This window comes from Podarcis vaucheri (assembly GCF_965113315.1).
Source record: "Podarcis vaucheri genome assembly, chromosome: 13".
NCBI lineage: Eukaryota > Metazoa > Chordata > Lepidosauria > Squamata > Lacertidae > Podarcis > Podarcis vaucheri.
Genome location: NC_138751.1, coordinates 6,897,618 through 6,920,323, shown reverse-complemented (window position 1 = coordinate 6,920,323; position 22,706 = coordinate 6,897,618). Strand labels below are relative to the sequence as shown.

Sequence of the window (22,706 nt, the reverse complement as noted above, 5' to 3'; positions counted from 1 at the left end):
TCAGGAGGGATCGACGTGAGGGGTGGCTTCGCAGCGTATAGTTTGGGGGGGGCGAGAGAGGCTGTGCTTCAGTCAGGCTCCACCCTTGCTGAGAACCCCTTCCTTGGGGGGCTGGGGTTCCCCCGCACAAACAGAGGCGCCCACAAAAGGATTCAGTCAGAGACACACCTTTATTGTGAAAGTCGACAGAAAAATAAGGCACACTGGGAAACGAACAGGCGGAAAATCGCCACAGACCTGACCCTCCCCTCGCAAAAGACTTCCTGCGCCCCAATACTTTTCTGCAAAAGTGACCCCTAAAATCCGTAATACACGCACACAGACACCTCTCCCAGTTCTCGAGATTTTTGTTCTTCCAGAAGGGCCCCCCAGTTACACAGGGAAGCATTTGGAGGCTGCAAGGCCCGGTTTTGCCAACCTGGGCCCCTCCATATGCTTTTGGACTACACCTCCCATCAGCCCCGGCCAGCAGAGGCTGATGGGAGTTGTAGTCCAAAAACATCTGGAGAGCCCAGATTGGAAAAGACTGCTTTGGGTCATTCCCCATCCCAATGGGAACTGTGCTACCTGATGAACTTCATAGAGATTAGTGGGTCTCCAGCTGTTTTTGGACTACAACTCCCATCATCCCTAGTTAGAAGGAACAATGGTCAGGGATGGTGGGAACTGTAGCCCCAAAGCACCTGGAGACCCAAGTTTGAGAAACACTGATCTAGATGATACCAAAACTTCTTCCAACAAACCTGGACCAGGGATGGACTATGTCCCTATAACTCCCTTTAATTTGTTTTAATTCATTTAAATCATTGTGAACCACCCTGGGACATTAGGGTGAAGGGTGGGTAATAAACCAATCATAATTACCACCATCATACCGTATTTTTCGCTCTATAAGACGCACCAGACCACAAGACGCACCTTGTTTTTGGAGGAGGAAAACAAGAAAAAAAATATTCTGAATCTCAGAAGCCAGAACAGCAAGAGGGATCACTGCGCAGAGAAAGAAGCAATCCCTCTTGCTGTTCTGGCTTCTGGGATAGCTGTGCAGCCTGCATTCGCTCCATAAGACGCACACACATTTCCCCTTACATTTTAGGAGGGAAAAAGTGAGTCTTATAGAGCAAAAAATGCGGTATTTTTAAAAAACACACAAGATCTCAAATGAGACCCAGAGATCAATTTCCCCCTTGCCATCTTCCCATTTAATTAGGAGGGACGTCTGTGTCTCGCCCTGTCATCTCTCCTCTGGGGGAGCAACTGTGCCCCCCACTTCCAGTAGCCAAGCACCCCTTCCCCCCTCAGTCAACATCCCCACATCTTTATTCCTGGGGTGCATAGTGGGCAATGCGAAACCATCCATCTGGTCGTTCACATGGCTGAGTAGGAAGGCAGGCTGGACCCCCCCAATCCCATTAGAGACGGGATGGGGCCCCCCCAGCCACCACCACGGTCTCCCCTGTGATGTAGTCGGCGTCCGGGGAACAGAGGAAGGAGACTATGCCAGAGCAGTCCGTCGGCTCTCCCATCCTAAGGAAGAGAGGGAGGAAAGGGAAACAGTCCGGTTAGCGGGCATTCCTGGAGGAAGCAAGGCAAAGAAAGGATGTAGGGACGTGAAACAAGCCCGCAGGATCAGGCCAATAGCCCATCTAGTCCAGCATTCTGTTCTCACAGCAGCCAACTTGATGCCTTTTAGGATGCCTGCAAGCCGGACCTGAGCGCAACAGCACTCTGCTCACATGCGATTCCCCAGCGAGTGGTTTTCTGTGGCCTCTTGACAGTGGATGCAGAATATAGCTGTTGCCCAAGGAAGGGCAGGGCTGGGGAAAAGGAGGGGGCAGAGCTATAGCTGTCAACTTACAGATTTGAAAATAAGGGACCAGCAGCCTCGAAAATAAGGGACCAGCAGCCAAAATAAGGGATCAACAATTACTTTGATAAAATGCATATTTTGTTACGTGCAAATGGCTTTAGATACCTATTAGGTCCATAAATTACCATATAGCATATATTCAACACAAAAAAAACCAGCAACAATTTGTTGTTGACAAAGGACAGCTGGACATAGAAAGGGCCCCATTACCTTCAGTAGCTTATTTAAGGGACATCATCAATAAGGGACAGCAGCGGGACATGGCGCTGGGATAAGGGACTGTCCCGCCAAATAAGGGACGCTTGACAGCTATGGGCAGAGCCTGGTGGGGAAAGGAGATGAGGCCGAGGAATTGGAGGCAGGAGGAAGAAAGGTGAATCTAGGTAAGAGGAAGAAGATGGTGCCAACAAGGCCTGTGGGTACCCAACCCCTAATCCAGGCGTGGATTTCTTTGTTGTTCAACCTGGAACGACCGGAGCTGACAGATCACTCTAAAGTCTTGGGACGCTTAGATGTCCCTCGTTCCATTTCATTATCATTCTGTAAGTTTCTGCATCACAACCACTGCTCTGCTCTGCCTGCCTTCCTGCGTAACCTGGAGAATTTCCAGAAACAATTCCACAACTGCCACATGTGCAATTTTCTGCAGTTGTCAGTTTGCTTCTTTTCTCTCTCCCCCTTTTTTTTAATTAGGCAACTAGAGCGCCTGAGAACCCTGATGCAATAACGATGCTTGCTTTTCGTGCACTGTTTGAACCAATGTGCAAATGTGCTGGGGCGCATTGGGGGGGGCAGGAAGCACGTATGTGCACATGCGCAGTGGGCCAAGCAGAACACAGAAATAAAATTTTAAAAATGAAAGCATAGAAAGATTGCTAAGTACTCCACGCGCACAGTCAGGTTATTCTAAATCCTCAAGGCCTGAGGAGACGTTTCAGTTGTGAGTGGAATGAAGTTTGTAATCCCGGCCCATGGGGTTCCCAATTAATTTATTTGTTACATTTGCATCCCACCCCGCAAGAAGCTCAATGCGGCATACATGGTTCTTCTCCCCCTCCCCATTTTATCCTCACAACAACCCTGCGAGGTAGGCTAGGCTGAGAGGGAATAACTGGCCTAAGATCACCCAGTGAGTTTAATTATTTGAACCAGCAGCCACGAAATTAAAAGATGCCTGCTTCTTGGGAGAAAAGCAATGACAAACCTAGACAGCATCTTAAAAAGTAGAGACATCACCTTGCAGACAAAGGTCCGTATAGTTGAAGCTCTGGTTTTCCCAGTAGTGATGTATGGAAGTGAGAGCTGGACCATAAAGAAGGCTGATCGCCGAAGAATGGATGCTTTTGAATTATAGTGCTGGAGGAGACTCTTGAGAGTCCCATGGACTGCAAGAAGATCCAACCTCTCCATTCTGAAGGAAATCAGCCCTGAGTGCTCACTGGAAGGACAGATCCTGAAGCTGAGGCTCCAAGACTTTGGCCACCTCATGAGAAGAGAAGACTCCCTGGAAAAGACCCTGATGTTGGGAAAGATGGAGGGCACAAGGAGAAGGGGACGACAGAGGACGAGATGGCGGGACAGTGTTCTCGAAGCTACAAACATGAGTTTGACCAAACTGTGGGAGGCAGTGGAAGACAGGAGTGCCTGGCGTGCTCTGCTCCATGGGGTCACGAAGAGACGGACACGACTAAATGACTAAACAACAACAACTCCCAGCTGCTAGTCAGACACTAAGTAGGAGATAGAACTTTGTTGGAAGAAAGAACTGTTCAGACCTGGTTACCTCTAAGCTGAGGATGTTTTTAAGGGTGCTGTGATCTTTAATTCAAAATGTTATGTCTTTCGCACCTGGGCCTGCGTGGGTTCAAGTCAAGGGGAAAAACTGAGGTCGCATTTGGGCCTTTTTAGTTTGTTTAAAGGTATGTCAGGGTGGTGGAGAGGAGAGATGACAGACGTGTATAAAAATTATGCACGGTTTGGGGAAAGTGGAGAGAGAAATGTTTTTCTCCCTCCCTCATAATACTAGAATTCGCGACCATCCAACGTAGCTGAATATCGCTAGCTTCACAGCCAGGCAAAAGGAATTACTTTTTCACACAATGCACAGTTAAACTTTGAAATTTTGCCCCCTGCCCGCAAGAGGTGGCGACGGCCACCCATTTGAATAGCTAATAAAGAGGATTAGACAAAATTCATTACCCGCGGCCCTGTGGGATATCTTCAGGAGAAGAAAAGGCTAAGGAGTGAACCCTACACAAATCTGGAATGAAGTTCCTAAGGGGGTTGGATGGCGCCTTGCAAGTCTCCTTCCGGCAACTCCTGCAACCAGGCTGCTGCCAAACATATTGCTCTGCTTTCCTTTGGACCACATCAGCCAGGCTGAGAGGGGGGGTCTTGTTGTCTGGGCAGCCCAGGACCCCCAGACACACAACCGGGGCCTGCGCCCCAGAGAGGCCATTTTGGTTGCTGCTAACGCGGCAGAAACCATGCAGGAGGCAGCAGTTACAAGTTGCGGGTCTCTGCAGCCGCAGCGGGTGTTGCGATTCTCCAGTGGTTCGACTCTGCCCACGGAGGCACACTCCATTGTCTTTCGAGACAGATGGATGCCAACAATGAGACAAATTCACGGGGAGAATAAGGCGATCAATGGCTACCAACCGGAACGGCTATGCTCCACCACCCGTTTGGAGGCAAAGAGAGCCAGTGTGGTGTAGTGGTTAAGAGCGGTAGACTGGTAATCTGGTGAACCGGGTTCGATTCTCCGCTCCTCCACATGCAGCTGCTGGGTGACCTTGGGCCAGTCACACTTCTTTGAAGTCTCCCAGCCCCACTCACCTCACAGTTTGTTGTAAGGGAGGAAGGGAAAGGAGAATGTTAGCCGCTTTGAGACTCCTTCGGGTAATGATAAAGCGGGATATCAAATCCAAACTCTTCTACAATAACGCCCATCGCTGAAAATTGCAAGTGGGGAGACTGTCGTGGCACTCACGTCCTGCTTGCAAGTTTCCCCTAGGGGAATTAGGTTGGTCGCTGTGAAATCAGGGGCGAGGTGGGCCCTTGGCCTAATCCAGCTACAGAGATCTCCTCCTGCTCTTCTTCAACCAGCCTCAAATCTGTCTGCCCATTCTAGAGTCCACCGGATGGCCGTTGGCTCCCAGATGAATTTCCCTAGGCGACAGCACCACCTATAGGGTCAAACTCCTGCAACCCCATTCCCCGGCCCTCGACTCCAGCCTCTCACACCGCTGTTGCCAGCACCGAGAGCCCATACCAGGAAGGGGCACCTCTCCCCATATGACCCATGTGGTGCCACTGTATTCTGCTCTGGTCAGACCTCACTTGGAGTACTGTGTCCAGTTCTGGGCACCACAATTCAAGAAGGACACTGACAAACTGGAACGTGTCCAGAGGAGGGCAACCAAAATGGTCAAAGGCCTGGAAACGATGCCTTATGAGGAACGGCTAAGGGAGCTGGGCATGTTTAGCCTGGAGAAGAGGAGGTTAAGGGGTGATATGATAGCCATGTTCAAATATATAAAAGGATGTCACATAGAGGAGGGAGAAAGGTTGTTTTCTGCTGCTCCGGAGAAGCGGACACGGAGCAATGGATCCAAACTACAAGAAAGAAGATTCCACCTAAACATTAGGAAGAACTTCCTGACAGTAAGAGCTGTTCGACAGTGGAATTTGCTGCCAAGGAGTGTGGTGGAGTCTCCTACTTTGGAGGTCTTTAAGCAGAGGCTTGACAACCATATGTCAGGAGTGCTCTGATGGTGTTTCCTGCTTGGCAGGGGGTTGGACTCGATGGCCCTTGTGGTCTCTTCCAACTCTATGATTCTATGACCCTGACCCTGCAATTATCCTGAGGCCCTTCTTTGCGTGCCTCCTTTGTGAGAGCCCTGGAGGGCAGCAACATGAGAACGGGCTTTTTCTGCGGTGGCTCCCTGCTTGTCGGATGCTCTCCCCAGAAAGGCCTGCCGGGCACCTTCCTTACATAACTTGACTTTTCTCCCAGGTCTTTGTTTAAATAGCCAATCTATGGCCTTTCAAACCTTGCAGGGTTTGAAAAAACTGCTGCTTGTTCTGTCATGTACTTTTTGTGTTTTTATATTGTAAACTGCTCTTTGATACTCAGATGACAGGTGGTATAGATATTTAATAAATAAATGGCCTGCAGGTTGTGCCAGGACTCAGGCCTAGCTAGAGCTTCTTAAGCCACCCGGTGGGACACCGTGGGGCCTTAATCCACATCCATCTTGCTCAGTGTTGTCTACTCTAGGCGGCAGCAGCTCTCTAAGGGTTGGGAGGAAGGGGTAGGCAAGAGGGCTGGACCGTATGCTCCAGAACAGGGGCTCTCTTCAAGCATAATTGCAGTGTGTGCGTGTTGGGGTTCTTTTTGTGGGTGGGTAGGGTGGAGTTCCGCGGGTGGCGCTGCGGGTTAAACCACAGAGCCTAGGACTTGCCGATCAGAAGGTCGGCGGTTCGAAATCCCGTAACGGGGTGAGCTCCTGTTGCTCAGTCCCTGCTCCTGCCAACCAAGCAGTTCGAAAGCACGTCAAAAGTGCAAGTAGATAAATAGGTACCACTCCAGCGGGAAGGTAAACAGCGTTTCCGTGCGCTGCTCTGGTTTGCCAGAAGCGGCTTAGTCATGCTGGCCACATGACCTGGAAGCTGTACGCTGGCTCCCTCGGCCAATAAAGCGAGATGAGCACCACAACCCCAGAGTCAGCCACGGCTGGACCTAATGGTCAGGGGTCCCTTTACCTTTACCTAGGGTGGAGTTCATTGCTGCGGAGGAAAGGGTTAAACCTCCGCACCCCATGCACTGTGACACCCCCACACACACACACCAGTAACTGCCCGCCCCATTTCCACATTGCAATCAGGCTTGCAAAAAAATGGTTTTTGTAGGAGACTTTTCCAAAAAAACCTAATGGCTCCGTGTTTGCAGCAGGCGGGTTTCCGCGATACTTAGCAGAGAGTGCAGCTGGGGAAAGGAGGGAAGGGCTAAACCTCCTCTGTCAAACTTTGCTCTCCGTGAAAATCATCCCCGCCACCCACTTCCATGCATTTATAGCCTTTTCCCCAGCCTTTACTGCTGTGGGTTTGGGGTGGCGGCAGGAAGCGAGTGAATCCGTGTGTCTGGGGAGGGGCTGTAGTTTGGCAGCAGAGCACGCCCCCCCCAGAACACAAATCAAGGTTTTTAGGCTTATCATAAGCTGGTTAAATAATAATAATAAAGATCCCACAATGTATTAACATTTTGTCACTCGCTTTCATACCGAACCTCCAGATAGGGATGGGAACGAATGTTCCCGGACTGAAATCCAGGAGAGCGGCTGCCAGTCAGAGTTGACAATATTGAACTAGGTCTGACTCAGGATGAGGTGGTTTTGGACATATAGCACATTCTGCATGCAGCGGTGTGCTATGTGCACCCAAGTGCGCCAGCTGGGCCTCTCAACAAAAGGCTCTTCACAAAAGAATGTGGCTCTCAATTTGAGAACGGTTCCCCAACTCTGCCCCTAACAAACGTCAAATGGCTCAGGACCGCAATACCTTAAGGACCGCCTCTCCCCCTATAAACCGACCCAGACCCCGTGTCCATCTTCCGAGGCCCTTCTTCATGTGGCTCCTCTGTGAGAGGTCCAGAGGGCAGCAATACCAGAACAGGCCTTCTCTTCAGTGGCTCCCCGCTTGTGAGAAAATCTCCCCAGGGAGATTTGCCTGGTGCCTTCATTATACACCTTTAGGCGCCAGGCAAAAAGAACCCCATTCCTCTTCAACCATGCCTTTGGCTGTTTAATATTCTACAGGCTTTTAAATGAGTTTGTGGGAGGTGGAGTTTTGTTGCTTTTGATTATTTACTAGTGCTTTTATCTTGGGTTTGTTTTTTTGTTTTTTAAAATCATCTGAACCTCCCCAAGATCTTTTGATGAAGGGTGGTATATAAACCCAATACAGTGGTGCCTCGCAAGACTAAAAGAATCCGTTCTGTGATTCTCTTCGTCTAGCGGTTTTTTCGTCTTGCGAAGCAAGCCCATTGACGGATTAGCGGCTTATCTGCTGATCGGATCAGCTGATAAGCGCCTTAGCATCTTAGAAAAAGGGGGGGGGAACCAGCAGGAACTCGCAAGACATTGTCATCTTGCGAAGCAAGCCCATAGGAAATTCGTTTTGCGAAGCACCTCCAAAACGGAAAACTCTTTCGTCTAGCGAGTTTTCCGTCTTGCGAGGCATTCGTCTTGCGGGGCACCACTGTAAATAAATAAACCCAGAGAGACACCAGAGACCAGAACTGAGACTTTTTGCATACAGATCAGACCCCCTCTGACACAGCCAAGCCCCATTCCTCAGATGCATTCCACTGGAAAAAAAGGTAAAGGGTAAAGGTAAAGGACCCCTGGATGGTTAAGTCCAGTCAAAGGCGACTATGGGGTTGCAGCACTGGTCTCGCTTTCAGGCCGAGGCAGCTGGCATTTGTCTACAGACAGCTTTCCGGGTTGGGTGGCCAGCATGACTAAACCGCTTCTGCCGCAATGGGACACCGTGACAGAAAGCAGAGCGCATGAAAACGTCATTTATTTTCCTGCCTATTTATCTACAGTGGTACCTCGCAAGACGAATGCCTCGCAAGACGAAAAACGCACAAGACGAAAGAGTTTTTCGTTTTTTGAGTTGCTTCGCAAGACGAATTTCCCTATGGGCTTGCTTCGCAAGACGAAAACGTCTTGCGAGTTTGTTTCCTTTTTCTTAAAACCGTTAAAACTGTGCTTCGCAAGACGAGTTGCTTGTGCCCAACATTAGTGGGTGGGCGAGGGGCTTCTTTTAAAGGGGCCTCAGGGCCCGGCGGCCAATTCAAGTGATGTGGTACAGTCCCCTCAGATTCCGTTTGTGGCCCATAGCTGGCCCACAGACCTGCTGACCAGTGGGTGTTTGTGCAGTGAACGTTACCTCTGTATCCTCATGGTTTCCATCAATTTGTCCCCCATGGTTTTGTCCTGCCAGAGCTGGAAAGAGAAGATGCCCAGTCAGTTTGCCTCTATGATAAAACCAATACCCTGAATTTGTGCCTGTAGGTGAAGACATAAAACAAAACAAAAACCCAGCCCAATTATGACAATTTTCAACTTCTGTTGACTTTGGGTTGGATTCAGACAGACAGCACTGCTCTAAACATTTCTGTCTTCGTGGGAGTCCAAGTCCAGCCCAAATTCAACGAGGCTCGCTCCCAAGTTTTAAGTGTATATAAGATCAGAGCTGCAGTTAGTTACACCTCGCTCCCATTGAAATCTATGCCGTCAGAGGGTAGGGTACAAGTGAAACGCTTTAAAAAATAATACATTATACAATAAAATAAATAAAAAACCAGAAAATTAAAACAGACAGACGGGGCAGATAAAGAATCTCATTAAAACCCCCAAGAAACAGGAATATCTTGTCAGGTGGAATGAAGTGGAACAGACCTCTTCACCTCGCTCTTTGACACTTGAAACGATCTGTTTTCAGAACCCACCCTATTCCTGCGATTGTGATCTGTTCTGACTGCTTTACATTTTTAACTGTTGCCACCCAGCCTGGGAACGGTTGATGAACAGCTGGTAATAAATGTGGTTATAAACATGATCTTTCCAGGCCGGGAGTTCCAAAAGCTGGTCACTGACACACAAGATGGCTCTCTCTCTCTCTCTCCCCGCCCCCCATGCCCCAGCCAGGGGTACCTCAGGTAAAGGTGGGACATGTGAAAGATTGCAAAGGGTGGGCAGGATCTCTCGCAAGAAGCACGCACGCACACTGCAGCATGGGTTCCGTGATGGCGGAAGAAAGGCAAGGGATAAATACCATATTTTTTGCTCTATAAGGCGCACCTAGTTTTTGGAGGGGGGGGGAAATATTCTGAATCCCAGAAGCCAGAACAGCAAGAGGGATCGCCGCGCAGCGAAAGCAGCGATCCCTCTTGCTGTTCTGGTTTCTGGGGTAGCTGCGCAGCCTGCATTCGCTCCATAAGACACACACACATTTCCCCTTACTTTTTAGGAGGGAAAAAGTGAGTCTTATAGAGCAAAAAATACGGTAAATAAACACGGGAGGCACCTACGTCCACAGCTTCCCCGATACTCACAGCTGAGCTGAACTTGGTGCGGATCAGGCCAGGAGCCAGAGTGTTGATGCGGATGTTTCTGGGGCCGAGTTCGGAAGCCAGGGTGTGCGTAAGGCCCAGGAGTGCTGTCTTGCTGACGTTGTAGGGGCCCAATCCCTAAGAGGAGGAAGAGATTTCAGGAGGCTGACAAGACCATTCCCCTAAGGCGGCATTCTTCAACCATGGGCACCCAGATGTTGTTGCACCGCAACTTCTGTCCTCTTCCTTGGGGAAGGGATGCAGGCCATCAATGTGGATGGCTTTCAAAATTCAGGGAGAAGAAGGCTATCAATGTTTACTAGCAATAGCTCCAGAGCCGTTCCTGAGTTGGAACCAGTTGCTGGGAATCGCAAAAGTGGATGGCGTTGGTGAACTGATGTCCTGCTTGCATTTTTTAATATATAATTTTTATTAAATTTTCTGTCTTACAATTTAAAGTATTCATTTATACATCCTTAAGATACCAGTGACTTCCCTTCCTCTCTTTCCATGGTTCATTTTACATATCATAAATCCCTGCATATTTTACAGAAACTTCAGTTTTTCATTATAACAACCATCATAACTAACTTACACTGTTGAATTTATCTTAATGCTGCCGGTGTTTTCAGCTGTACAGTGATTTCCCGTACAGTGGTGCCTCACAAGACGAAATTAATCCGTTCCGCGAGTCTCTTCGTCTTGCGGTTTTTTCGTCTTGCGAAGCACGGCTATTAGCAGCTTAGCGGCTATTAACGGCTTAGCGGCTTTAAGAAAAAGGAAACAAACTCGCAAGACGTTTTGTCTCGCGAAGCAAGCCCATAGGGAAATTCGTATTGCGGAACAACTCAAAAAACGCAAAACCCTTTCGTCTAGCGAGTTTTTCGTCTTGCGGGGCACGACTGTATATTCAATAAACGTTTTCCAATCTTCTCTAAACATATGTTCTTCTTGTTCTCTTATTCTATATGTTAAGTATGCAAGCTGTGGATATTCTGTCAACTTAAGTTGCCATTATTCTTTAGTTGGGACCTCTCTCATTTTACGTTTTTAGGCTAACAAAACATGGGCCACAGTAGTGACATACATAAATAACCTTTTGTGACACCCGGGAATTTCAGTCTGAATTATCCCCAACAGAAAGGACTCTAGTCTGGTTTTTGGGAGGGAAAGCACTTTTAAACATTGTTTTCAATTTGTTATGGATCATTTCCCGGTACTCTTTTACCCTTTTACAAGTCCACCACATATGAAAGAACATTTCCTCCACCTCTTTGCATCTCCAGCACTTATCTGATTCGGTCTTATACATCTTAGCAAGCCTACTCGGAGTTCAACACCATCTGTAAATAATTTTCAGGTAGTTCTCCTTCAAAGAACAACATGCTGTAAACTTCAAGTCACTTTTCCAGAGTTTTCCCCAGAGGTTAAAATCTATATTGTGACCTATTTACAAAGGTCACAACACCAGGCAGGTGTGGCAAGGTGTACAAGAATTAACAGGGTATAAATCCAAGGACTCCCTGGGAGACGAGGGAGGGGCATCCCTCGCAGAGGATTTGAATGCCTTTTTTGCCCGTTTTGAAGTAACATCTGCAGCAACACCTGTTGAGGCTTTACCAACACCACCACCACTCCCTGTGAAGGCTTAGGCCTCATTACCACCATCAGTACAAAGGAATATAGTAGACTCTGTGGAAAAAGAAGAGATGAGGAAGGTGTTGAAGGGAATCAACCCAAGGAAGGCCACAGGGCCGGATGGGGTAGCTGGAAGGGTATTGAGAGACTGTGCAGATCAACTAGCAGGAGTTTTCACTGGGATTTTAAATCGATCCCTAGCCCAGGCTATTGTTCCATCCTGCCTAAAGTCCTCTACTATCGTTCCAATAGCAAAAAAATATAACCCGGAAGATCTGAATGATTTTCGTCCAGTAGCACTCACACCTATAATCATGAAGTGCTTTGTAAAGCTGGTACGAAATTATGGCATTGCCTGCCTACCAGAGGGACTGGACACATTCCAATTTGCTTATAAAACGAAAAGATCGACAGAGGACGCTGTGGCGATTGCCCTCCATGCCGTCCTTGCACATTTGGAGCAGCGGGGGGGTTATGCCAGACTGCTTTTTTTAGATTTCAGCTCGGCATTTAATACCATTCTACCACAACGTCTGATGTCTAAACTGGAAGATCTGGGGCTTCCGTTATCACTTTGTGGGTGGATATTGGGCTTTTTGTCAGACCGCCCCCAGAGGGTTCGGTTGGGCCCTTATACCTCTAATATGCTTAAGACTAACACAGGAACACCACAGGGATGCGTACTCAGTCCGCTCCTTTATATTCTCTACACGTACGATTGTGTCGCTGCTCACCCTAGTAATAGGGTTGTCAAATTTGCAGATGACACAACCGTGATTGGGCTCATCCATGAAAGGGAGGGTGAAACGGATTATAGAGATGAGGTGGAGCGGCTGACAGAGTGGTGCAGAGCTAACAACTTGCTCATAAATACAAGGAAGACAAAGGAGCTTGTGGTGGACTTCAGGAGACAGAAGAGCAACGTCCAGCCACTTTTGATTGATGGGGTCTGTGTGGAGAGGGTAACAACGTTCAGATTTTTGGGCATTGAATTACAAGAGGATCTGTCCTGGAGTGTCAACACAAGGGGGCTTGTGAAGAAGGCGCAGCAGAGACTGTACTTTTTGAGAATACTAAGGAAAAACCATCTTCCGCAGAAACTGCTGCTTGCCTTCTATCACTGTGCCATTGAGAGCGTGCTCACTTATGGCTTATGTGTGTGGTACGGAAGCTGTACTGCCCAGGACAGGATGGGGTTGTGCAGGGTTGTTAAGGCAGCAGAGAGCATTATTGGCTGCCCACTCTCCACCTTAGAGCAGATTTATGCCACAAGGTGCCATAGGAAGGCACTGGACATAGTAAAAGATCCATCGCATCCTGGTCACTGTCTCTTCGAGCTCTTGCCGTCGGGATGGAGATACAGGGCGATGAAGACAAGAACGAGCCGTCTTAAGAACAGCTTCTTCTCCAGAGCGATCTCGGCCCTGAATGGGAAGCCCGGACTTTGAAAGTCATCTAATCTCCCTTGCTGTATTATACTGTATTGTTTAATTAGTGTTTTTATGGAGCAGACAAGTAATTTTGTAGTCCCCGAAGGGGGCAATGACAATATAGATATTATTATTATTATTATTATTATTATTATTATTATTATTATTTCCTATTGGGGCATCTGGTTAGTCACTGTGAGAATAGGACGCCGGATTAGATGTGCCGCTGGCCTGATCCAGCAGCTGGGATCTCCTAATGTTCTTACTACAGGAAGGGATGGGGAAAGTCTAGACCCAGAAGAACAAGGGCAACATTGGCAGAGGAATGGAAAACAGCTGACTCACCGGAAATGGGGAATAAGCAGCGATGGAGGAGACGATAACGATGGAGCCACCTCTGTAAGAAAAAAGCAGGTTAACAAGAGCGAATGAGGATGGAGGCTGAGAGGAGTCATGATGGGGACCATGTAAGTGAGGTGGACATCTGAAAGGAAAATTCGGCTGCAGAGGTGAGCCCTGAGGAAGGGTGACGGTGTCAGGACCAGGGAGAGGGGTGGAGTTCACCTCAGAAAAGTTGCTTGTGGTTCAAGTGTTGGCCATGGATCAGTGAGTCTTGGGTTCAAATCTCCACTCCGCCATGTAACTCACTGAGTGCTTTGGGGTCCATTATCACCTGAGAAATCAAACCTCTCCATTCTTAAGGAAATCAGCCCTGAGTGCTCACTGGAAGGACAGATCCTGAAGCTGAGGCTCCAGTACTTTGGCCACCTCATAAGAAGAGAAGACTCCCTGGAAAAGACCCTGATGTTGGGAAAGATGGAGGGCGCAAGGAGAAGGGGACGACAGAGGACGAGATGGCTGGACAGTGTTCTCAAAGCTACCAGCATGAGTTTGATCAAACTGCGGGAGGCAGTGGAAGACAATAGTGCCTGGCGTGCTCTGGTCCATGGGGTCACGAAGAGTCGGACACGACTAAATGACTAAACAACAACAACATCACCTGAGAAAATGGTTGGTGGTTACTGTTCCCTGAACCCACAGAGGGACTGAAAAAGTCTCAGACAAGGGTGTTGGCCATGAGGTCTAGCAACACGGCCTCAACTCTGTACCAGATAAAGGGCTACCGAGTCCCTCCCCCCAATAATTCCTCAGATGTGCCCCATCGTTCCCCCCAAATGTCAGTGGCCAAGCCACTGAATGGCTTCTGGCTTGCCTTTATGAAAGGTGACCTTCTCCGCAAGTCCCACAGGTCAACAGAACGGAGGCCTTTCCCCATCAACAGAAGGTGGGTGGACACAAGAAGGGCTACAGAAGTGGGAAGTTTCACAATGAGGACCAGAAACTTGAAGCAGACATGAAGCGTGACACGGAGCCTAGGCGAGGAGCCAGAAGCTCACCACAGAACAGGTGGACTTGCAAGGAGATCTTCGTGGTTATCTGCTTGATTGGCGACCAGAATATAGACAAGAATTTTATCACTGCCACAGAAGACCCCTTGCCCAAGCGCCAAGTTGCCTCTTCCACAACACACAAGCACAAAAACTCACCCCCTTTTCTCCATGTGAGGTACGACCAGTTTGATCAGCAGGGCTGCAGCCTTCACGTTGATGTCGAAAATCTAATTGAAGATGAAGGAAAGGAGGAAAAGGCTTTTCAAAAACCGGTCGCTTGCAAACCTCTCCCACCCACTGCCTAATCACTTTCCCCCTTCATTGTTTTTGTATAATTTATATATCACTTGACTGTAAAAAAAGCTAAAGGCAATAAAATCAAGAAAAAAAATCACAACCATACTTAAACACCCACCCACCCTGCTCTCTGAAACAAGGAGCTGAGAGAGGCCATCCAGTCCCCCGCAGGGCAATGGTGTACCAGGATTTATTTATTATTTATTTATTATTATTATTGGACGCGGGTGGCGCTGTGGGTTAAACCACAGAGCCTAGGACTTGCCGATCAGAAGGTTGGAGGTTCGAATCCCCGCGACGGGATGAGCTCCTGTTGCTCAGTCCCTGCTCCCGCCAACCTAGCAATTCGAAAGCACATCAAAGTGCAAGTAGATAAATATGTACCGCTCCGGCGGGAAGGTAAACGGCATTTCCGTGCGCTGCTCTGGTTGGCCAGAAGCGGCTCAGTCATGCTGGCCAGATGACCCGGAAGCTGTATGCCGGCTCCCTCGGCCAATAAAGCAAGATGAGCGCTGCAACCCGAGTCGGCCACGACTGGACCTAATGGTCAGGGGTCCCTTTACCTTTATTTTTTTTATTATTATTATTATTATTATTATTATTATTATTACACACAGCTTTCCCCTCCACAGAACTCAAGGCACATAGCTCTCCTCCCCATTTCACCCTCAGAGCAGCTCTGCGAAGTCGGCTTAAGCTGAGAGCGAGTGTGAATGGATGGGACCCGACATGAGGCAGCTTCCTGCATCCCAGCCTTGGTTCGAGAAACACTGTGTTTCCCAGAAGCCTCTGCTCTATGCCAACTGTGCTGCTTCACCCAACTGGCCGAGCTTATGCCCCTTTCCTGCCCCGAGGGGCTCATCCTCAGCACCTCAGTCCTTTCCCTCCGCCCGCCCCGAACCCCTTACCTTGTCCCAGACTTCTTCTGTGGCGTCCAGAGTGGAGCCAAAAAAGGGATTCACTGCCGCATTGGAGACCAGTATGTCGATTCCTCCGTGGCGCTCCAGGGCCTGCAGCACAAGGCACAGAATGAGCAATGCGAACACACTACGAATATAATAATAATAATAATAATAATAATAATAATAATAATAATAATTTATTATTTATACCCCGCCCATCTGGCTGGGTTTCTCCAGCCACTCTGGGTGGCTTCCAATTGAATATTAAAATACAATAACCTACAGTGGTGCCTCGCAAGACGAAAAGAATCCGATCTGTGATTCTCTTCGTCTAGTGGTTTTTCCGTCTTGCGAAGCAAGCCCATTGACGGATTAGCGGATTAGCGCTATTAGCGGCTTATCTGCTGATTGGATCAGCTGATAAGCGGCTTAGCGGCTTAGAAAGGGGGGGGGAGGGAAAAAAACCAGCAGGAACTCACAAGACATTGTCGTCTTGCAAAGCAAGCCCATAGGAAATTCGTTTTGCGAAGCACCTCCAAAACGGAAAACTCTTTCGTCTAGCGAGTTTTCCGTCTTGCGAGGCATTCGTCTTGCGGGGCACCACTGTATTAAACATTAAAAGCTTCCCCAAACAGGGAATCTCTGTTTAAAAACCAAGCCCTTCACAGAACATCAGGAGAGCCTGGCCATACAATTATAGAGTTGGAGAACCATACAATTATAGAGTTGGGATCCCCCCAACCCCCTGCCGTGCACCCAGTCTTCACAGTGGGCAACCAGATGTTGTCTGAAAGAGACCTTAAAGTGGAAGTTTTTAGGATGTTTTTAAGAGTTTTCAGTTTTGTTTTTGAAAAGAATTGTTTTATTATGAATATGTTTCCTTCGGGAGGAAAGGTGGGCTATAAGCTGAATACATGTAAATAAACCAATGTTAATTATACACGCCACATCCCGCTTCGCAGCACCCCACCCCCCGACAAACATTTCAATCCTACGGGATGCAGATCTGACACAGAGCTGCCCTGTTTGTAACGCAATGAAATTTCTCCTTGCCTGGGAGCGAGCAGAAGCCGAAAAACAGGTCTAGTGACAAATATCTTTGGATAGGAGCTGTTGGAAAAGGCATGCGCACAAAAGCATGTGACAAAAAATATATATCCTGGAAGCTGTAGTTTACCACCTCCAGACCGCTAGAATTCCCAGCGCCCTCAACAAACTACAGTTCCCAGTATTCTTTAGGAGAAGCCTCATGCTTCAAATGTGTTTTATTAAATGTACAATGCGTACGCTGCCATAGGGGCACAGCCACCTCACCCTGCTCCTCCCGATTCTGAAACCAAAGTCTTTTATTGGTGCCAGCCAAACCAGGGATACCCCGTTCCTGGGAATCTATAGGTCTCCTGTTTCCCCATACAGTGGTACCTCGGGTGAAGTACTTAATTTGTTCTGGAGGTCCATTCTTAACCTGAAACTGTTCTTAACCTGAAACACCACTTTAGCTAATGGGGCCTCCAGCTGCCGCCGCACCGCTGCTGTGCGATTTCTGTTCTTATCCTGAAGCAAAGTTTTTAACCCGAGGTACTATTTCTGGGTTAGTGGAGTCTGTAACCTGAAACACATGTAACCTGAAGCATATGTAACCCGAGGTACCACTTTCCTTGGGAGAGAAGAGTCAGCAAGTCCCCTTTAAAGAGAGGCTTGTATAGTCCAACTCCTCCTGAGAGTTGGATGGGATCGAAGCAGGCGCTCTACCTGCTGCGGAGTTAAAGGCCATTTGCTCTCTTGAAATCAAAGCAGAAGAGAATTTGAGGATAGCATAAAATAAAATAAAATAAAATAAAATAAAATAAAATAAAATAATAATAATTTATTATTTATACCCCACCCATCTGGCTGGGCTTCCCCAGCCACTCTGGGCGGCTTCCAACAAAATATTAAAATACCGTAATACATTTAACTTAAAATAAACTTGACCCTCTTTGGTTGGGGAACGGGGGAGAAGAGGAACAGAAAAGGGAGTGTGTAGGGCAAGCTCAGCCCCAAAGACTGTGGTGCCTGAGGTCGGTGGGTGAGTGGGTGGGAAAACCCACAGAGCTTTCAACTAATCAAGGTGCAATCTTCCAGAACGTTCTCCTGCGCAAGCCTCGGCTTTTCTGGGCCAACATGGTCAGGCTGCCTCTGTGCGAGACCTACAAAATGGCTGCCTGGAGGATTCTGGGAGTTTTCTAGGCTGCCTACTCTGCTTGCAGCCATTAGCTTTGCCGTCACCCGTCTGGAGGGCACCCAAGAGTCTTGGGGCGGCACGTTGCAGGAGAAGATGGGTGGTGGGCTAGCTCTCTTTCAAGGAAGGGTGTCCGCCATTACTGGTCATCCCATGAAGGGAGCCCGGAGGGTGGGTTCAAAACCCACCATTCTCATTCTGAGGCGGGCCACCATAAACAAGAAAATAGGCGGCATCCATGCCATAAATTGAAATCATACTACTTTTAAGCAGTCGTGGCTCCCCCCAGAGAATCCTGGGAACTGAAAGGTGCTGAGAATTGCTAAGAGACCCCAATTCCCCTCACAGAACTACAATTCCCAGAGAAACTATTGCTAAACCAGGGTAGCTCCTTGAGGGGAACAATGCTCAGCACTCCAAACTACAGTTCCCAGGATTCCTTGGGGCGAAATCATACAGTGCTTTAAATATGCTCCCCCCTCAAGACAGCCTTGGCTCTCACCGCGTTGATAAGGCGCTGTCTGTCTTCAGCCTTCCCCACATGGCACACCAACCCCGAGACGCTCAGGTTCTCCGTCTGTAGCTCAGCGACGGCCCGGTCGACGTTGGCTTGCTTGCGGCTGCTCACAACCACGTGGGCACCATCTTGGGCCAGGCGGCGGGCAATTGCTAAGCCAATTCTGTCAAGAATGTATAAGTTTACAGTGGTACCTCGGGTTAAGTACTTAATTCGTTCCGGAGGTCTGTTCTTAACCTGAAACTGTTCTTAACCTGAAGCACCACTTTAGCTAATGGGGCCTCCTGCTGCTGCTGCGCCGCCAGAGCACGATTTCTGTTCTCATCCTGAAGCAAAGTTCTTAACCTGAAGCACTATTTCTGAGTTAGCTGAATGTGTAACCTGAAGCGTATGTAACCCGAGGTATCACTGTATTGAGGAAATAAACGAGACGGGGGGGGGGGACTGTCACCCCAGAAAAGGAGCTGGGAACCTAAGCCTACACTGGTTTTCAGCACAAAGCTGGATATATTTATTACTGCTGTTTATATAGTACAGTGATACCTTGGTTTGCAACCATAATCTGTTCCGGAGGTCTGGTTGTACACCAAAACAGGTTGTAACACAAGGCGCGCTTTCGCCAATGGGGCCTCCGGAAAAAATGGGTTGTAATAATAAAAAGGGTTGTAATTTAAAAAAAAGGGACACACACTTCAGGGTTTGATGTGGTTGTAATCCAAAATGGTTGCAAACCAAGGTACCAGTGTACTATTGATGTGCAGAAGACTCAGAGAATCGGTCTAGGTCCCTGCCCTGAGGAGATTACAATCTATAGTTCAATATGGTGTGTGTGCGTGTCTGCAATTCACAGGAAGGGAAGAGAAGCAATGCCAGTCCAAGATGGTGACTGAGGCAAAGGACAAGATATCCCGCCCTTCTGTTCCATGTATAGAAGCCAGCTAGATTGGCAGCTGAATCTTACAGACAGCTCAGTTGGCAGAGCATGAGACCCTTAGTTTCAAGGTCGTGGGTTTAAACCCCACACTGGGCAAGATTCCTGCAATGCAGGGGGTTGGACTACATTATCGTCGGGGTTCCTTCCAACTATGATTCTATCTTAAGGCCTGTTCACACCATGCACTGAAAAGCGCTGTGATACCATGTTAAACTCCCAATGAATCTTGGGAGCTGTAGTTTGTTAAGGGTGCCAAGCGATGTTAAAGGTAAAGGTAAAGGGACCCCTGACCATTAGGTCCAGTTGTGGCCGACTCTGGGGTTGCGGCGCTCATCTGGCTTTATTGGCCGAGGGAGCCAGTGTACAGCTTCCGGGTCATGTGGCCAGCATGACTAAGCCGCTTCTGGCAAACCAGAGCAGCGCATGGAAACGCCGTTTACCTTCCCGATGGAGTGGTACCCATTTATCTACTTGCACTTTGACATGCTTTCGAACTGCTTTCAAACTAGATTGACAGGAGCAGGGACCGAGCAACGGGAGCTCGCCCCGTTGCGGGGATTCGAACCACCGACCTTCTGATCGGCAAGTCCTAGGCTCTATGGTTTAACCCACAGCACCACCTGCATCCCTTGCCAAGCGCTTAAGCGACCCCAACTCCCCACACAAAACTACAGTTTCCGGAGTGGTTTAAAAATGTTCCCTCTAGTTAGTTAATCATTGAGAGCTGGTTGTAATTTAGTGGCCAACAGCCTAATCCTGTGAATGTTTACTCAGAAGGAAGTTCCATTATATTCAACAGGGTTTATCACTGGTTAATTGCTGAAAACTCTTGGGTCAAATCTCAGCTTGGTCTTTAACCTTCAACCCATGGGCTGTGTACGCACCATAGATCTGAACCCCCTGCCCCCCAATTCCTGGGAACTGTAGTTTACCACTCACAGAGCTACAGTTCCCAGCATCCTTAAACCAGTTTCAGGGATCAGGGGTGGTGTGTCTCCACCAAAATTGATACAATTGTGCCCAAAATGAGCACCAGTGGCAGCACTGCTTCTCTGCCACCTGAGGCAGTGGTCTCAACCTGCCTAATGCCTGGGCCGGTTCTCAAAGGGACTCTTGGTGTGTGCATGCACACACGCTAAAATGCATGATGCGTTTGCAGTCATGATCTTAAGAGACCCGATCCAGGCACTTTTCAGGGGAATAACCACTGCTCCTCTTTTCAGGAAAGGACTCTTAATGGAAGGTGCAAAACTTTGTTCGTTGAAAACACACGATTAAAACAAAAATGCTAAGCGTTCTGATCTTTATAAGCAGAGCTGGATAAGGCTTTTAGGCAACACTACCTTAAAAGACTTTCAATCGGATGCTTTGAGGGTTTTAAAAATCTCCGTTAAAACTCGGGTGGGTTCCCGTTCAGCAACAATACACACACACACACACACACACACACACACACACATTTATCCCTTAAGCAGAGCGACAACAATCCTCTTTTTGTCTCCTCTTCAAAACCGATCCCGAGGGCTTAACGCGACTCGGAGATTAGCCGTGAAGACTTCCCCTCCCTCAATTCCACCGCCAGCGAAAGATGCGCCGGGGCAAGAGTGCCACTGAGAGCGCGCAGAGTGCTTCTGCCTCGCGGGCACCCAGATCCCCCCTGCAAAAAAAAGAAGCAACTCCTTCCAGAAAAGGAGCCGAGCCCCATCGGAGCTTACCCCTCGGTGGAAGCGGTCACCAAGGCCACCTTGTCGGCGAGGGTCCCCCGCGCCTTGGCCCCGGTGCTGTTCATCCTCAGGAGGCGACCGAGCGCTTGCTTGGGCTGCGCGGAGCTGGCGAGGGCGCGCAACATCCTGGCCTCGCGTGGGTCCCGCCTCCCGTGGACTCTGGCTCCTGCAAGAAGTCCAAAGTGGCGAGGCTCCAAATCCAGCCTCCTCGCCTCTTCTCCTCCTCCCCTAACTTAGCACCGCCTGCATTGCAACAGACCCGTTTGCGTTTGCATTGCATTGCATTGCATTGCAACATTGGGCTCTTGCCCAAATCAGGGCTCAAATCTGCCCTTTGCTCGCTTTCCGGCTGTGCGTCGACTCCTTTGCAACAAAGGATCCCGCCCCCCAACTCCTCACCTGAGATCCTCTACCCGCGTGGGGAGAAACAGGAAGGGGAGCGCCCAGTTAAGCAACCGAGGGCGTCTAAGAAGTGGGAGGGTTTTGTCCCTGTTTAAGCACTTTCGCTTTAAATGGGGAGCGCGCGCGAGAGCGCCCTCTGGCGGCCGACAGCCGCGGCCGGGCCCGAGGGGAGCGGCGAGGGAGGGGCGAACGAGAGGAGGCCTTCCTAGCACCGCGATAACTCAGCGGGTGAGGCTCCCCGAAGCGGGCGGAGGGTACCCGGCGCGTCTCTGAAAGAGTCTCTGCTCACGCCGGCTTCCCTGTAATTCGGGAAGGGAAGGGGAATTTTTTTTGCATCCTGCAGTTTTTTTTAATTGTATACTGCCTTTCTATGTTATTATAAACAAGGCAGTTTTACTAGTTGAAGAAACAACAACATAGACAGCAAAGATCGCACACCTAATAGCAATCTGATCCAATACAAAAAAAGTCACAGGAACTTTAAAAGTGAGAGATTTTACTTTCTTGGGCTCCATGATCACTGCAGATGGTGACAGCAGTCATGAAATTAAAAGACGCCTGCTTCTTGGGAGAAAGGCAATGACAAACCTAGACAGCATCTTAAAAAGCAGAGACATCACCTTGTCAACAAAGGTCCGTATAGTTAAAGCTATGGTTTTCTCAGTAGTGATGTATGGAAGTGAGAGCTGGACCATAAAGAAGACTGATCGCCAAAGAATTGATGCTTTTGAATTATGGTGCTGGAGGAGACTCTTGAGAGTCCCATGGACTGCAAGATTATCAAACCTCTCCATTCTGAAGGAAATCGGCCCTGAGTGCTCACTGGAAGGACAGATCCTGAAGCTGAGGCTCCAAGACTTTGGCCACCTCATGAGAAGAGAAGACTCCCTGGAAAAGACCCTGATGTTGGGAAAGATGGAGGGCACAAGGAGAAAGGGCCAATGGAGGACGAGATGGTTGGACAGTGTTCTCGAAACTACCAGCATGAGTTTGACCAAACTGCGGGAGGCAGTGGAAGACGGGAGTGCCTGATGTGCTCTGGTCCAGGGGGTCACGAAGAGTTGGACACGACTAAACGACTCAACAACAACTTTAAAATAAACAACTTACAGCAAACAAAGCAATGTTCGATAACCCATTAGAAAATAATAGTAAACAGTAAAATTAAATATCAGCAAGTAATAATTAAACAGTTTACACTTATCATTTACAATATTGAATCGCTAAACTATAATCAATGAGAATAACGGCAAGTCACAAT

The 22,706-nt window shown here is 48.6% G+C and overlaps 1 protein-coding gene across 2 annotated transcripts; it reads right to left on the bottom strand.

Moving 5' to 3' along the window:
• Positions 1-151: 151 nt before the first annotated feature.
• LOC309518068 (dehydrogenase/reductase SDR family member 4-like) lies at positions 152-21,569 on the bottom strand. Of its 2 annotated transcripts, XM_082197885.1 has the most exons (9): positions 21,443-21,569; positions 21,035-21,209; positions 18,371-18,548; positions 15,654-15,755; positions 14,605-14,675; positions 13,403-13,454; positions 9,993-10,127; positions 8,825-8,880; positions 152-1,527 (listed from the first exon to the last, which is right to left on the bottom strand). In XM_082197885.1, the coding sequence occupies exons 2-9, from the start codon at positions 21,166-21,168 to the stop codon at positions 1,413-1,415; spliced, it is 843 nt and encodes a 280-aa protein (XP_082054011.1). In that variant the 5' UTR covers positions 21,169-21,209; positions 21,443-21,569; the 3' UTR covers positions 152-1,412. The 2 variants fall into 2 exon arrangements, with proteins under 2 accessions (XP_082054011.1, XP_082054010.1); XM_082197884.1 differs by lacking the exon at positions 21,443-21,569 and having other exon boundaries at positions 21,035-21,435.
• Between the last annotated feature and the right edge of the window lie 1,137 nt (positions 21,570-22,706).

Excerpts from the sequence above, each read along its gene's own strand:
- LOC309518068 (XM_082197885.1), bottom strand. The coding sequence starts at position 21,168 with ATGTTGCGCGCCCTCGCCAGCTCCGCGCAGCCCAAGCAAGCGCTCGGT. Across the intron at positions 15,756-18,370 it reads GACAGCGCCTTATCAACGCG|GCCCTGGAGCGCCACGGAGG; the intron begins GTGAGAGCCAAG and ends CTTGTGCTGCAG. Across the intron at positions 13,455-14,604 it reads CCTCACATGGAGAAAAGGGG|AGGTGGCTCCATCGTTATCG; the intron begins GTGAGTTTTTGT and ends TTTTTCTTACAG.